Genomic DNA, 15,386 nt, shown 5'->3' with positions numbered 1-15,386 from the left:
TCAGTAATGGTTAAACTCACTATGTCAGCACAAGGGGTGATTTACTTAAATTTGGTAAACATTTCTGGTTATCTGCATGCATGTGATCTCTCTGCATAACTAATTATTTCTGGTGGTTTTGTCATTTCTCCTGCTTAACTGCACTCAACTCTTTGAAGCCACTTTCTGCTTTTGTTCCCTTTAAATACGCTATCATTAAAATGATCTTAATAAGTGATGAAGCATTACAGCCTGAAAAAAAAAGTCTGCACAAGCAAAAGAAACAGTTTATGATCGGTCAAATATGAAGCAAAATAATAAATCCAGTATATTCAGTCTCCTACTCTGAAATAAGGTCATTCTGTCGTTTAGGAGGCTATCTGAGTTTCAAATTTAGCCCTACTTTGGATTTTATTTTTTCTGCAACAGACAAAGGGATCCCCTCTCAACATTGAAAAACTGACAAAAACAATGGAAATCCTCCAGGTTTTCGGGAATATGTGGAGTTTCCACATACAGTTCCTCTCTTATATCTTAATTCACATCTTATAACTGGTGTTTGAGAAAAGTGTGAATGTGAGACACATGTGTTGTTACTATTGCCACATTCCTCACATAGAAATGGGCTCAATAATTTTCTTAAACGAGGATGGAACTTGTAAATTTGTAACTCATTGTACTCTAACCAGCAGTCTTTTAAAAAAGAAAAGAAAAAACTACATTACCCATGATCCTCTTAGGGCAATTAGTATTCAGGCAAACATGGCGGCGTCGAAGCTCTCTACGGAAACTAGCACAAACATCCCAGATTATGAATATACTGATGTGAACACCAAACCGTTTCACATCGGCTCGTTCAGAAACGAGTGGCTGAAGAGGCTGAAGCCGAACGACTGCTCCTACCAGCAGGAGGACGAGGACACGTTTGACGCTAACTTTGCTAAGGAGATGGGGATCGGCGCGGAGACCATGGCCGACCTGAAGTCCATCTGCAGGTTGTTAGACTTAACAACACCAAAAGAAAGCCAGTGGAGTAAAGAAACATACAACAAAACAAAAACATATAGTTGTTGTGTGGAGGCATGAGTAGATACACATGAATGGATGGAGATGTTTTGGCATTGCACAGGAACTGTGAAAGAGCTGCAGCAAGTAGTCGATTAGTCGTTAACAGTTTGAGTCGTTCCTCAAGCAGAAGTGCCAAAAATAATTGAGAGGCTGGAACCATTGAGGAGAATTTACAGCGGGGAATTTGATGCTTTTCTTGGTATTACGTTGGCGTAGATTGAGCAGTTTTAGGTTTTGGATTGTTGGTTGAACAAAACTACACATTTAATGTCACCTGGTAGAATGTTGTCATGGCTTTTATCACCCTGTTTAAGACCTCATGCCGTCGACAGCCGTGGCCTGAAACATTATGTTTTCAAACTATCCTATAGATTTTATTTTGCCAGTCAGGTAAATGCTTTCGTTTCCCAGTTTCCACATGCTTTGTAAAAGAATCACAGGACTTTTTTTTTTTTTTAATTTCTTTTCAGTCTTGATTCACTCCGTTGCCATCCTGAGGATCAGGAGCCTGACACAGAAGTTGTACCTCCAGACCCGACTCTTAAAACACTTATGTATGAATCTTCAGCAGTAAAAATTTACATTATATATTTTGTCCTGGATAAATGAACAGCATGTAAACATATTCACATTCAGTGCTCTGTGATTTGTTTTGAACAGGCAAAGGAAAACAAGACAAGATTACAAAGCTTCTCTGAAAATCAGCAAGAATAGGCATGACCTCTACGCAGATGAACTGGTGAGTCCACTGGAGTATTACTGAAATGGTGTGAATTGATAAGATCCCAAGTTAGAGTAGTGGAATAGATTTGAACAGTCCTGTGGTCGGAGAAATAAAGTTCTGTTTGACAGAGGAGGTGCCAGACATTCATATCATTAACTTCCATGAATCTTATGTAAGCCTCTGTTCTCTATGCGATTCTCAGGAGCGTTTAACTGTTGGTAGGAAACCAGAAGCAGTGGCTGACATGGTCCCGGAAGGAGAAATCATTCTGACCATCAACGTCTACTACCCCGCCACTTATGAGAAAGTGAGCATTTGCCTTTCTTAGTGTAACGGAAACCCTCAGACTCTCACCATCTTTGCAGACGCTGTCTCTTATATGTTATTCTCCAATTTACTGATAGTTCTTTGTCCATTTTCCCCTCAGTTCAACTACATAAGACCCCACATGACTCTGCTGATGACAGGCTCCCACAGCCTGGCAGACCTCAGGGATGCCATTTGCTGTGTCAGCGACTTGCAAGTGTGCGGAGAGTTCAGCAACACACCGGACATGGCTCCAGACTTCATCAGCAAAGTAAGCGCTCTGAAAATTCTGGATATATTTATTTTCTCATGGTCTGTATCCACACTTAAGAAGAGTATCTGTTGTGTGACCAGCTCATGAAACCTACAGCTAATATTTTCCTGTGTTCTCTTTTCAGGATCATTACAAGTCGGCTTTCTTTTTCTTCGAAGGAGTTTTCTACAATGACATGCGATTCCCAGAGTGTCAAGACATCAGCATGTATGTTTTGTCTCTTAGTTAATTGCCTGGTTAAGATAAACTCATTTCCTGATATTCAGTAACGACTCTTAGTTATATGTTGCTGATCTCTGCTGAGAGTTAAAACAATCCACCTAACAGTACCTCCAAAGCTCACTGATTCACAGGTTATATATTCCCCAAATATTAAACTATACCTGTAAGTCCTATGAATACAAATCAAATGACTGGTGGAGAGTTACTGTGAACTCAGGTGCTGCTAACACTGCAGCTTATGTAGTCAGCCACCGATGTCATCATGAACGAGAAGTTTGAATGGCTATATTTGTCGATTCCTTGTGATTCCTGTTTGGATCAAGATGTCTTAGCCAGCAGCCCACATTTCCTAAAATAATCATACTCATAAACAGATGAGAGACGGCGGTTGGAAATATTTGGGGCAGAACATTGTTCTTGAGCTGCTTCCATTCTCACACTAAAATACCCTAAACACTTGTGAGGGGAAAGAGTTGTTGGAGAGGTGATGTGGTAGTGTTACCACAGAAAGACAAGCAAAATGCTCTCGGGTATATTACACTTTTTTTTTTTTAATTATGAATGGGGATCTGATTCACAGGAACGCTCTGTCATTGAAAGAACATTTCTTGTCTCTTGTGTATAAACCTCAAGGGGATTTTTAAACAGATGAACATGAAGGTACCAGAAACTGTAGATTGAGACTCAGTATTATGTCAAAGTTTTTAACTGATGCCTTGTGATCTACTTCCTTGTGTTTGTAACACAGGACTGTCATTGAATGGGCAAAGACCCGCAACTTCCCATCCTACAGCCAAGCCAAGATGGAGGACACACGGTTTGTGGATCTGAAAGTAAAAGTGGGCTTCCCGTACCTCTACTGTCATCAGGGCGACTGCGAACATCTCGTCATCATCACAGACGTCAGGTTAGTGCTGTGCTTTTCCACAGTGTTGTTCAATAGCTGTTCAGTTCTGGGATCCAGCTACTTTTCAAAACCCACTCAACCTCTTACTAAAAGTATGACTGTTACTGTCCCATGGTAGGAAGTATCAAATATTTTATGTGGCGATTTACCAAAACAAATGACAGACGGATTACTTTACACAAAATGACTAATTAGCTAATTTTGTGTTGTTCCACTAATGTGTTAACAGTTTAATTACTTGTTTTCAGGTTCATGAACTTAAGTTCTGTCAGTGAAGTACAAATTTGCCACATCAAAATACCCATGCAGTGATCCAGGGTCATTTTAACTCACTGCAACTAATCCTGAATTAGGTGCTTGTTTTGAGTAACAAGCACATATGCTCATAGGGAAAATCAAACCCTGGATCATACCCTGTACCTTAATAAACTATATTGTTGTACTCTGCACAGTTTTATGTGGTGGTTTGATTTGCCACAAGATGTGATTTTGTTGGCAGTAGCCTGAAACATGATGCTTTCTGAATCTCTGTATCATCACTACAAGCTTTTGAAATAAAGCACCTCGTTGTCAGGCAGGATTTGACTGCTCTCACAAGACTTTGTAGCTAATTTGGTTTCATCACACTAACTGATGAGGAAATGTCTGTGAGCTGAATTTTTGTTGGTGTGAGCAGGGTAACCACACATGAATGCAACTCTGAATGTCACGAATGTTCTTATCACTCACGGCCTCTAAGAAATGGCTCCGGCCCTGTTTCCTCTCTTTTTACACACTGCAGACTTATCCATAAGGACGACTGTCTGGACAAGAAGCTGTACCCGCTTCTTACTCACAAGCACAGGGTCACCACCCAGAAGTGTGCAGTTTGCCATGTCTTCATTGGAAGGTGTGTATAACAAAACAAAAAAAAGGAGATTAAAAAACAATGTGACAGCTTTGGACTGATTACACAACCCACATCTCTTATTTTTGCAGATGGTTTACTACCAACGACCAGGTCGCTCCGTGCGACCCATGTCTCTTCTGTGACAAGTGTTTCCGGATGCTTCACTACGATGCTGAGGGCAACAAGCTGGGAGATTTTCTGGCCTATCCCTATGTGGACCGTGGTGCCTTCAACTAAAGCTTTTCTTTAGTGAATTGCTCAGATCACTGATTTAATGCTGTATAATACAGTTAACTGTCTTTATATTTCAGAAAGAAATGTTTTAAGTTTTTTGAAAGGTATCCTTTTTAAAAAGAAAAAGTTTTTCTTTGTTTGCAAAGTAATGCTTTGGCTTTAATAGTTTTTCAGTTTGAAATAAACCAACGTTTACTGAAAGACTAATTTTAATTAGTATTAGTAGTATTAGTATTTCCATTCTCATTGCTTTTTCCCAATGCAGCCTTACATAATTTGTCCATTGAGGTGACACCTTTGTTATAATTTGTGTATAATCCATTTGTTACTTTAGCCCTTTAGCATTTTTAAAACAGTGAATAATGTCTGAGGGGTTTTCTGGACCTCAAGGGATTGGCATAGATGATGAAAGTAATCAAGTTCCCAGTCAGATATTGTTCTACAGATGGCAGATTCTACAGATCATTAAAAGCACAAAAATCAAAGTTAAAGGTCTGAAAAGAAACACATCCCTGGTTATATTTATTAAGAGATTAACAGTCAAAAACTCAGCCAGTCTGCTTCATCACCAAAATAGATTTTTTTTAAAATGTGAAATAACCAAAACTGTTCTAACTTTGGGAGAAAAGTTAGCTTGCAGTTAACATAGAACTCCAACACTCATAGTTAGGAGCCAATTGAGGTTAAAATTAGGTCAAAGGACCTTTAAGGCTTCCTTATCTTTGTCTACAGCAATGTAAATCTACCTATTTGGAGACATTGTAAAATTATTAGTCAGTCAATCACAAGGAGCTAATAGGTCAAACTTTCAATATAGATCAATGTAAATAAATGATTAAAGACAAAAAGGTGTACTATATGTACTACTTTATTATGGAGTGCTGAAACAGGTCATCAGACAGGCACAAAAATACTCTTATTTACATCTATGTTAAAACAAAAAACAACTTTAAAACAGACACTTGAACATGGTTGCAAATAAAGCATTTTCTTGGCAAAAAGAAACTTTGGCAAACAAAAGCAATTTTCTGTGTGTGCATCTGAAGTGAATGTGCATCTACGAAATGCTAATGCAGCCAATATTGTAAGACATTTTAATGGTGTTTCTAACTACAGCTATGCCTCTGTACTTCAAATCATCTGTAAGAGAAGTTAAGATCAAACGGTTGATTATGTAAATGTCAAAAGCAAAGTTTAAATGCAAAAGAAAACACAAAGAGTACAACCGAAACCATCTACTCCAATTGAAAAATAGGACCAAATGGTGCTAACCCACTCTCTGTGATTCACAATACTGCAGATCTACAAGTTTTTTTTTAAACTGTTAATCAAACTCAACATATGTGACAATTTATGTCAGAAAAGGTGTCTGAAAGGTAAAGATTACACAAAGTACAAAAATAAACTATGCAGTCAGTCATTATCAGCGTTGGAGGGGTTCAAAGCACTGAAGCCTTTGAGCAGCAAAACTGACGAAAACTGGAAACCAGTGAACGTTATCAGTCATCAAAGGGAAATGGACAAGAAATCCCTGTTGGTGAGCCCAGTTTGGACACAGGAGTACAGCAGCAAATGTCCTCTCTTTTCTTCAGGCACGTAGGACACTCAAGTGGACTCTTCCAGAGCCTTTGGGGCACTACAGTCAAAGAGAATAAATAGGTTTAAAGGTAAACAGATTTCACTGATGGCAATTAAGGATAAGGCCAGTGATATTTTATGTTTCTTATTGTCTGTAAGTCCCATTAAAAGACAAAAACCAACAATTAACTGTACTGTATTGCCCCAATCTGATATATCTTTTTCCTCTGTGCCACAGACTCAAATTTCTAATAATTCAATTACACTGGTTTTTGTATGTTTTAGGTAAACCACCTGTCATTTTCTCCCGCTGAGGCGTCTTCTAGCAGCTTCTCTCTCTCCGCCTCTTGCTTCTTGTCTTCAGGGCAGATATCACCATTCGTCATCTTGTCTTTAGGCAGTGCACAGAGAGACACACAGACCCTGTCAGACAAAACTATGCAACCTAAACCACCGCAGAGACAAGAACTCACAGGAGCATGTGATGACACATGCCGAGCTCCAGACCTTACTAGATAAATACGATTTTCCATCCATTTGGCATGCCTTTCTCTAGAAAGAGACCTTTCACAGAGACTGTCATTTTGGTGGAAGTACAGTATGGACATCGGCTAAATAGATCACTAAAGCAAGGATGTGGCTGCAGAGCTCTGGTTACCGTCAATGATTCTACTAAGAACATCAACCACAGATGACGTCCTACTGGACTGAAAGCACATAAATGTCTCTGTTCTCTGATTGGTTTTCATTCATGTCATAACTGATTTACCAATAACCCGCAGACATGCAACTCTGTCACCTGACCTAGCCAACTCTCACAGTTCAATTCCTAATACTATAAATGTGTTATTACAACAGACAGTGAATTCAAACAAAGCAGGCCCTTCGTTAATTGAGACCTCAACAAATCTATCTAAATCTATTGTTTTGTTATAGATAACACAACTCGGGTATTACTGTGGCACAGATACAGAAAATATCCAACAATACAAACCTCTACAGACTCATGTTTTTTTTTTTCAGCTAAATTTTTTTTGTTTCTTGAGGGCAGCAGAGACATGCTGTGAACACAACTTTGAAATATCACCAACTTCTAAGCTGATGTGGTGAAGGAAGTCAACCGTACTTGTGATCAAATTCTCCACGGTGATTACTTGTTCATCAACAGTGTGAGTCATGATCATCCCTGGGAATACTCAAACCCATGATGTGACCAAAATGTTAAGCCGCAACAAGCAGCTCCAGTGAAACACAGAAAGCGAGAACCTTAAATGACCAAAAGATTCTGACAGAACCACTAATGTCCTGAACCTCTGACAACTGATGGAAGCTCCAGACGTCATTTTTTGTGTTCAGAGGTATTATAAATGAACATGGGTTCAGCTTAGAGTTAAATGCACACAGATTACCGAACATATTTGTACACCCAGAATACTCACCTGTCTTTATGTGTTCCAGCCAAATGAAAGAAGCAGCATGGACGACAACAAGTGAATCTACAAGGAATAATACCTGAGTTTTCCTTGGCTTGTTCAACTCTCTTCAGTGCTCCTTTCTTGGCTTCTTCGTGCAGCCGTTGTTCGGCTAAAGACTTGTTGAGCACCTGGCTGAGCACGCAGTCGCCTTCTCCAACCAGAAACATACTCTTAAACTTGTTATACAACATGGTGGCCTTATCCATGATGTCCTGGCTGGCCTTGAATCTGCGAATCTGGAACATGGATAAAAACCTGCATCACCACTCAGTAAAGGACTCTAACAGACCCTTGTGTAGCTTGGCTGTTTGTTTTGAATAAACTGTCTTTCTATGGATCATTCACTGTACCTTTTTGAGCGTGGCAATGAGTTCACTGTGTTTCTGCAGGTGCTGGGTTGTGACCTGAAGAGCGCCTATCTCATCTAATGCTTCCAAGCACTTCTTCACATCCTAGAGACACGGGCAGGAGGGGAAACGGGGCAGGGCAAAGGGATGCCATGGACGGGAGGGAAAAAAATGTAGAGACATTAAGAAACCAAGACCAAGTTACTCCAGTTACTAGAAAGTAAAAGACTAGAACAGTGGACTAGAATGCTGTCTTTGTACGGCCCAAACATTGCTGTCTGTGTGTGTCCTGTGGGTCATTTTGGTGTCACAGATAAAAATGTCTGCCTTTCACATTGCTGACGTCCCTCCATGGTCCAGCTAAAGTAAATTCATGACAAAGGCCAGTTCCAGCTGGGTCATGAGGTTACTGTGTTTATACAGTTTAGGCCATGTATAGGCCTGCACAGAAACACCCACTAACAACTGACTTCTCTCCTCACTGGGTCAGCAGTGATGGAAACATGACACCCAGGTGGACATGCTAATTTTCGCCATGAGAACAACGTGCAGCTCTGATTTTGTAAGTAACTGTAGTAACGTAGTCACTGGCCTCCATGCTGCTTTCTATTGTTTACTAACCCTGTTTTGTCGTGAAGTTGAAAGCGACACACCAGGAAAAAAAAATAAAAAACAATGTACAACATATGCCCTATTTATTATCTGATGGTGATTAATAGAACTTACAGGGTTGTCAATTTTCAGTGAAATCTTAATTTCACTGTGCAGTCTCTGGAGTTTCAAGTCAGTTGACATTTCTGAGGAAACAAACAACAAAAGACAACATAGTGATGGAAAGGTTTTGGCTTGCATTGCTATTTTTTAAAGAATATTACTGATGTGAAATTAACAAAACAGAACAAAAGCTCTTTACAATTGTGTAGATTTGTTTTAGCTGGAGAGAGAAACTTCTGTCTGCTGGAAATGTTCTGAATTGAAGACCCCCAAAACATAATTATAACAACTGACATTTGTTGCAGCGTTTGCAATTTAAACTGAGGGACTACATTAAAACAGGAGATGGGAAAAAACTCTATGAAGGATTAATTATGAGAATAATGAACAATAACAAGAACTGACATTCATTTATAAAAATGAGAAATATATAGAATATTTTCTATTTTTTTAATTAATGAATTCAAACTGAAAATAAGAAATTTATCTAGATGCTTTGTGCTTCGTAAGTCCTGCAATTCTGGTACTTCTCTTGAAGTCAACCCCACAGACAATTTAAATATTTCATTTTCATATTTAAACTACAATGCTCACCTTTTTTCTTAACTCCTGCCCTCTCTTCATTTTTCTTCCCATCATCTTTGTTTGGCCTGCAAGACATTTTATTATTCTATTCAATATTCAAGTCTTTTCTCAATTTAAAATACCAGGTTATTCAAAATTCTAGCTTTTCTCTTCATATAATTGTACATTAAATACTTCTAGCTGCTAAAATAAGCAATATGGAGACATCACTTTGGTCTCTGGTATTTTGTAGTGAACTCTTACTCTCTTAATTCATCTGCTTTCCGCCGCCGCACATCTTTGTCGGTTTCTGAGGTTTGCTGTTTCTTTCTGCCTTTATTTTTCTGAGATGAGAAGAAAAAACATAAATGAAAGCATCATAGTGACTTAACATTACAATCTTATTAGGATAAATGTTGGCATTTCACTACTGATGAATTATAACTATGAAGATATTTGTGGGGACTGGACACCTGCCTCATCATCGTCAGAGCCAGAGGAGCTGTCATCCTTGGACTGCTTCTTCTTCTTAGCTTCAGGCTCCTTCACTTCTGCATCCTTTCCTTTGCTGTCCTCCTTCTTCTTTCTCTTCTCCTCCTCTCCACTCTTGGACTTGTCCTCTGGTGCCCTCTTTCTCTTCCTGTCTGGCTCAGCAGTGTCCCTAAATGTAGGGAAAATATCTGTTAGAGGTTTGAAAGACAAACGGAAAGCAATTTAAATATAGCTGCTCAATGAGTATAACCCACAGTCATATAAACTTATATTGTCTGTGAAAGCAAGTTTAAAGCAAACTTAGTTTATAGCAGAATTTTATGCTTTTCCTTTCGTCTTTGAGTCTCTCGAAGCTGCTTTGTGTATCTTGAAATCTTAAGGGCCAGCTGTTTAGTTTTCATTGTCCATTTGACAAACTTGAAATGATATACATTTACTTCCAGTAACAAATCATCCTGGGCAAGTTCCCCAGGCAAAGGTGGTGCACCGGAGACACAGACTTAAGTAAGAATTATGCATCGTGTGGTTACATTTCACTTCCTGAGCCTTGCTGGTCCTGTTGCTGGAGCAGAAGCAACTTCTCACTTTTGGGCTTCCTGCCTCTTCGTTTGGGACCTTCTCCACCTGATCACACAGACACACACCAAAAATTCAGCTCATGCAAAAGACAATTTGAATGCTATGAATACTGCTCGCAGCTGAAATAAAATCTGACTCTGTGCTAATGTCCTATAATTCTACACTGCAGAATGTTTGTCAACCTGCTCTATGTACCTGTTGCATTCATACAAGCCGCACACTTTCTAAGATTATTAATCATCTTCATAGCACAAAGTCCGAAACAGCATTATGGGTACACTGTCAAGGGTTACAGAGTCTACCTGAAGGACTAACTGGACTAGCAGGAGCATCATCTTTTTCCGCCTCCTGGTCTGCATCACTCTGGAGAAAAATTGAAAACACACCATATTGTAAAAGGTTCCCTGCGAACTTAAAACATTTTTATACATTACAGTTTCACCAGTAAACCCATTCATAAATGTGACCAACCTTTTTCTTTCTTCCTCTCTTGGGTTTAAGAACATCTGCGGATTCTTTCTGAGCAGCGCCCTGAAATGTGACACCTCTGTTAATTTTGTCATGGCCAACAAAACCTCTTAAACATATCAGCAAGGACTGCAACACTAAGCAGAGAACTAGCTAGATATAAATATCAACAAGATATAAAATATCAATGTTAACATGTATTCAGTCCTACTTGGATTATCTGATCAGCAGTCTGTTTGTACACACCCCGGGATCAGTAGCTAGGCATCTTGTGGACAACTGTGGTATTACACTCAGTGCAACATTAAATGTTCCAGTGTTTCATTAACTATAGGTGTTTCACACTACATACTTTAGAATGTCACTGTCAATTAAAACATACACAAAGAATAAAAAATGTCTTCCTGGGACACAGCTCATGACTTGTTGAAATATTCAGCAGTGGGAAAACAAAACTTAAATTAACTGAGGCCCTCTCACCCTGTGCAAAGACATTCATAAAGACATTAACTGAGTCACAACTTACCTGTCTCCAAAGCACACAGAAAGCCATGCAAAAATAAAGTTACATCAACTAATTGCAAACAGTAGAATTAGGCAATATAAAGACAGGGAAAAGAAGGAAATGGAAAACAGTAGCACAAGTTGTCAGGGTGGTAAAAAAAAAAAAAAGAAAGACAAAAAAAACCCTCTCCAAATCTTTGTTACAGTCACACCCAGAGTTATTGTGCCCCAGATATGAGCATGATTTCCAGAGGACGAGCACAAGCTTACCTGATACTGTTTAATCTTGACTACTTTATTGGAAACACAGGGACTACTTTCTCACATAATTCAGACCTTAAATCATTTATCACCTCTGTGGCACTAACAGAGCAAACCCAGGCCAGGCAGTTTAATCAAAACATCAAGCACCGGCAAAACTTTGTGGCCGCCAACAAGAGTTTTGAGCCAAACAGAAACAAACCACCGATTGGAAAAACCACCAAGTGTAACATGCTTTCCCACGGAGAGGGGATGAGACAACCTGAACCGCGTTATCCCGGCATGCAAAGTACGTACATCCTGGTTCTGAGGACCCTGCTCAGACATCAGAGACCCTTCCTCCTCCTCCTCCTCCTCCTCCTCCTCCTTCTCCTCATTCTCATTCTCCTGCTCAGCCTCATTTCCTGGAACCTGAATGCACCCGAGACACAGCATAGGACGCAGTGCGGTGGGGTAAGCGAGTCTTGAAAGGGAGAAAAGTTAGCGGATATTCTTCTGTTGCACACACTACTCTTAGCAAAAATGCTTTTTAACCTGTTAATACAAATTGACACTTTTCATTTGAAAGCTATTGCCTGTTGTGATATGTAATTCACCATGAAACAGAGACACATGACAGACAGAGAAAGATAAGAAAGACAGCAAAAGAAGAGAGAAGCTGACGACACAGGTACAAACCAGTAGCATGTCAATGCAGAGAAGCGTCTATGTATATATTTACTTGTACAGATTTGAAGAACAAACACTTACTTTAGATTTTATCCCTTTGTCATCTGCATCCTCCTCTCCATCTGGACCGCTGTCTGAATCCTTTTCAGTGAAAGATTCTGGAGGAACCGGCTTCAAAAAAAAAAAGTTAAAAAAAAAAATGGATTAAAAACAGTTGTAACTTAAAACTTAAATTAAGGAGGAATGTGAAACCCTTTCACTTACATGGCAATAAACATGATTCTGATGGCATATAGTTCAACCTTTCTGAGGAGTAACCACCCAAATTTTGTTGGACAGAAAACCACCTAATTGCTGTGCTTACTTGTGCAGAAAATATTTAATGTACACAGATGTTTTAGGGTGAACCTGAGCAAAGCCACTCTCTCCGTAACTTATGACAAAACTTTCAACAGTTGCTTCAAATGAATTTAACACTAATGCAGCTACAGAAAAGGCTGACTTTGCATTAACAGTATATTAGCATTGCAAAACTAAATGGTGGCTGCTAGTCCCCTTATTTAGAGGAACTTTGTGTCTGAGAAAACTGAGAAACCAGAGTCTGAAAGTGGGGATAGAAGCAAGCACCAATTCCACAAGTCAACCCAAAATAAAACTGTCAGGGAGGCACAGCATCATAGCTGAGGAACAGCTGATCCTAAGTCCAACCTCTGGTGGATAAACACCATAAAATGTTTTTGGTGGAAACAAAGAGGAAGAAGACATACCTTAGGTGCAGTGAGTTCAACCTTTGGGTTGTTCTCAATCTCCCACAATCCTTCGTTGAAGCCTTTCCTCTTGTTGGGCTTGGCGTACTTCTCTTTGTTAGGCAGGTATGGAAAGATATCTTTTGGGCCGAGAAATGCTCTGTTGGAAACAAGATCATTTTACTGATGTTTGTCCATTTAATACCTTCTGAACCATTAAAAATGTAGTGTGCGTTCACTGCGAGGTGGATCAGCAGCACACACACAAAAAAGACAGGTAACTCTATTCAGACACTCATCAAACATTTATGTATTTAAAGAAACATCTTTACTGGAACTCAATGACAGCTGAATAGACAAACTGGCAAAAAAGATGTTTGTCAGTGCATTCAGTCTAAAAGCTTACGTTTTTTTATACCTCTCTACTTCACAGATACACTAACTAATTAAACAAATAACTTCATCAACATCTGTAGATTTTTAAATATGGCAACACAACTGTCTATATCACTTGTACCTACAATACTTGGTATTTTCTCTGGCCGCTCAGACTGAGCAAAATGTTAAATGCAACTTCACCTAAGTAGGTAGAATATAAACTCATCAAACAAAAGAAGATGACAAATCTTGTTACTGGTCTTTTACTAACGTTTCATGAGTGCCAAAGAAGAAGATGGGAAACTTGATGTTGGATGGCTTCACAGCACCGTCTGGGACTTCATCAATCTGTCAGACAGATGAGAAAGAAGAAGGTATTTTCTTGCAGCCATAAACAACATAAAGTCATTGTTAAATCTAATCAAAGTCCACTGATATAAAATCAATCTACGACTATTTTGATAATAACTGATATTTTTCAAAGTTATTCTTCAAGCACACAAGCAAACAATTGAGATAAACTGAATATCTTTGAGGTTTGGACTCTTGTTCGTACAAAACAAGACAGATTTTTTTTGACATTTTACAACTCAATTAATCAAGGAAATAATCGGGAGCTTAATCATTAATAAAAATAATCTCTAGTTGTACCCCTTCATCAGTGGATTATACCTGCTGAATTGTTGCAGCTTTAATCAAACATGCTATGAATACATTTGCCTTGCTTTGGCTGTGCATGAGCTCCACACTTACTCTTGCAGGCCAGTGAGGATAGCCCTTCATCTTGGCGAAAATCAGATCACCGGGTTTCCAGTCTCGAGCCATGCTGAAGGTATTAAAAAGCTGAAAAATTAAAAATAAATAAATAAATAAAGAGTAAATTAGCCATCGATTTACATGAACTACACTGTGGTGCATCTACTCGCACACGGGAAACGTGTACACATCCACTCAGTGCCCCTCCCCCTAACCACCACCTACATCCTTCAGGGTCCACAGTTCATTCAAACATGACAGTCATGTTTAGCACGATAAAACTAGTCCTGCACTGCACACAACCACAGCCAGCACACACGCGGATCTCACTGACACTCAACAGACAGTGAAAACCGAGTTAACCTGCCTGAACAAGATGTAAGCACAGCCTCATCAACAAGCAGACATGCTACCTGGCTTGTGGCTGTTTAAAGGTACCGGAACCGCAAAGACCCCCATCATTCCCCGCCATCGTGAATATTACCTGAATACCGTTGGTGGTTCAGTAAATTGTTGATGTAGCACGAATTTTAACCAGGAAAACACTGCGCTCCTTTTCCGCACAGTCGGGTGCACGTTTTCCGCTCCCGCGCAGAACGTCGACAGACTGTACCATTACACGGCAAGGCGGGGGTGGGGTGGTGGGGGGGTGTGTGGAGTTGGTGTTGCGAGGTCTGTTTTAATCAATGTCGTTACCTGTGCTGTTTTTTGGGGGGGTTTAACCAAAAGCCCATATTCACTCGAATACTAAGAGCTTGTAAAGCTATAGGGGGGTTTAATTATTTAAACATTTGTGAAAGTGGTATTCACTGAGCATCTTACCGCTACATAGATCGTATATGCAGGCATTTGGCTTGGGGGGAAAAAGTGGGCGTCAACTTACGCGCCTGCGCACTATCGCCACACTTTAACAAATAAACATAGCCACGCTCAACGTCGTCGTCATCGAAACTGGTCAGGAGCTGACCTACACCAAATAAACAAATCACAAAATGTACCTTAAGTAGACTGTGTGATTTTTTTGGCCCAAGATGTGGCTCAGAATTTCTTGGTACCTCAAAATGTGATCAGAGTGGGATCTCCAAAGATGTTCCATTCTTCTACTTGGTACTGATGATGCTTCTGCCACTTTGATGGAGGGTGCATCACCAGGGACGTCACTAGGATTTGGAAACGGGGTGGGGGGGTGGGGGGCTTGGCCACTTTTGGGGGGAGCTATTTATAACTGTCAGGAAAAACTGCAAATATAACA

At 39.7% G+C, this 15,386-nt stretch overlaps 2 protein-coding genes across 3 annotated transcripts; one reads left to right on the top strand and one right to left on the bottom strand.

Moving 5' to 3' along the window:
* The first annotated feature begins 741 nt into the window (after positions 1-741).
* snapc3 (small nuclear RNA activating complex, polypeptide 3) lies at positions 742-5,476 on the top strand. The gene is made up of 9 exons (XM_041036544.1): positions 742-974; positions 1,518-1,601; positions 1,708-1,786; positions 1,974-2,078; positions 2,199-2,348; positions 2,476-2,558; positions 3,322-3,480; positions 4,262-4,369; positions 4,459-5,476. Exons 1-9 carry the CDS (start codon positions 742-744, stop codon positions 4,604-4,606), a joined length of 1,149 nt encoding a protein of 382 aa, XP_040892478.1. The 3' UTR covers positions 4,607-5,476.
* On the bottom strand, positions 5,456-14,733 carry psip1a (PC4 and SFRS1 interacting protein 1a). 2 transcript variants are annotated; one of them, XM_041036541.1, is made up of 17 exons: positions 14,619-14,733; positions 14,132-14,221; positions 13,650-13,726; positions 13,022-13,160; positions 12,336-12,425; positions 11,883-11,996; positions 10,824-10,883; positions 10,655-10,715; positions 10,304-10,397; positions 9,759-9,942; positions 9,546-9,625; positions 9,312-9,367; positions 8,730-8,800; positions 8,007-8,108; positions 7,694-7,892; positions 6,476-6,572; positions 5,456-6,239 (listed from the first exon to the last, which is right to left on the bottom strand). In XM_041036541.1, the coding sequence occupies exons 2-17, from the start codon at positions 14,201-14,203 to the stop codon at positions 6,209-6,211; spliced, it is 1,527 nt and encodes a 508-aa protein (XP_040892475.1). In that variant the 5' UTR covers positions 14,204-14,221; positions 14,619-14,733; the 3' UTR covers positions 5,456-6,208. The 2 variants fall into 2 exon arrangements, with proteins under 2 accessions (XP_040892475.1, XP_040892477.1); XM_041036543.1 differs by lacking the exon at positions 11,883-11,996.
* Between the last annotated feature and the right edge of the window lie 653 nt (positions 14,734-15,386).

This window comes from Toxotes jaculatrix, chromosome 4 (assembly GCF_017976425.1).
Source record: "Toxotes jaculatrix isolate fToxJac2 chromosome 4, fToxJac2.pri, whole genome shotgun sequence".
In the NCBI taxonomy this organism is placed as follows: Eukaryota; Metazoa; Chordata; class Actinopteri; family Toxotidae; genus Toxotes; species Toxotes jaculatrix.
The sequence above is the reverse complement of the archived record's forward strand: the minus strand, read 5'-3'. Positions and strand labels throughout refer to the sequence as shown.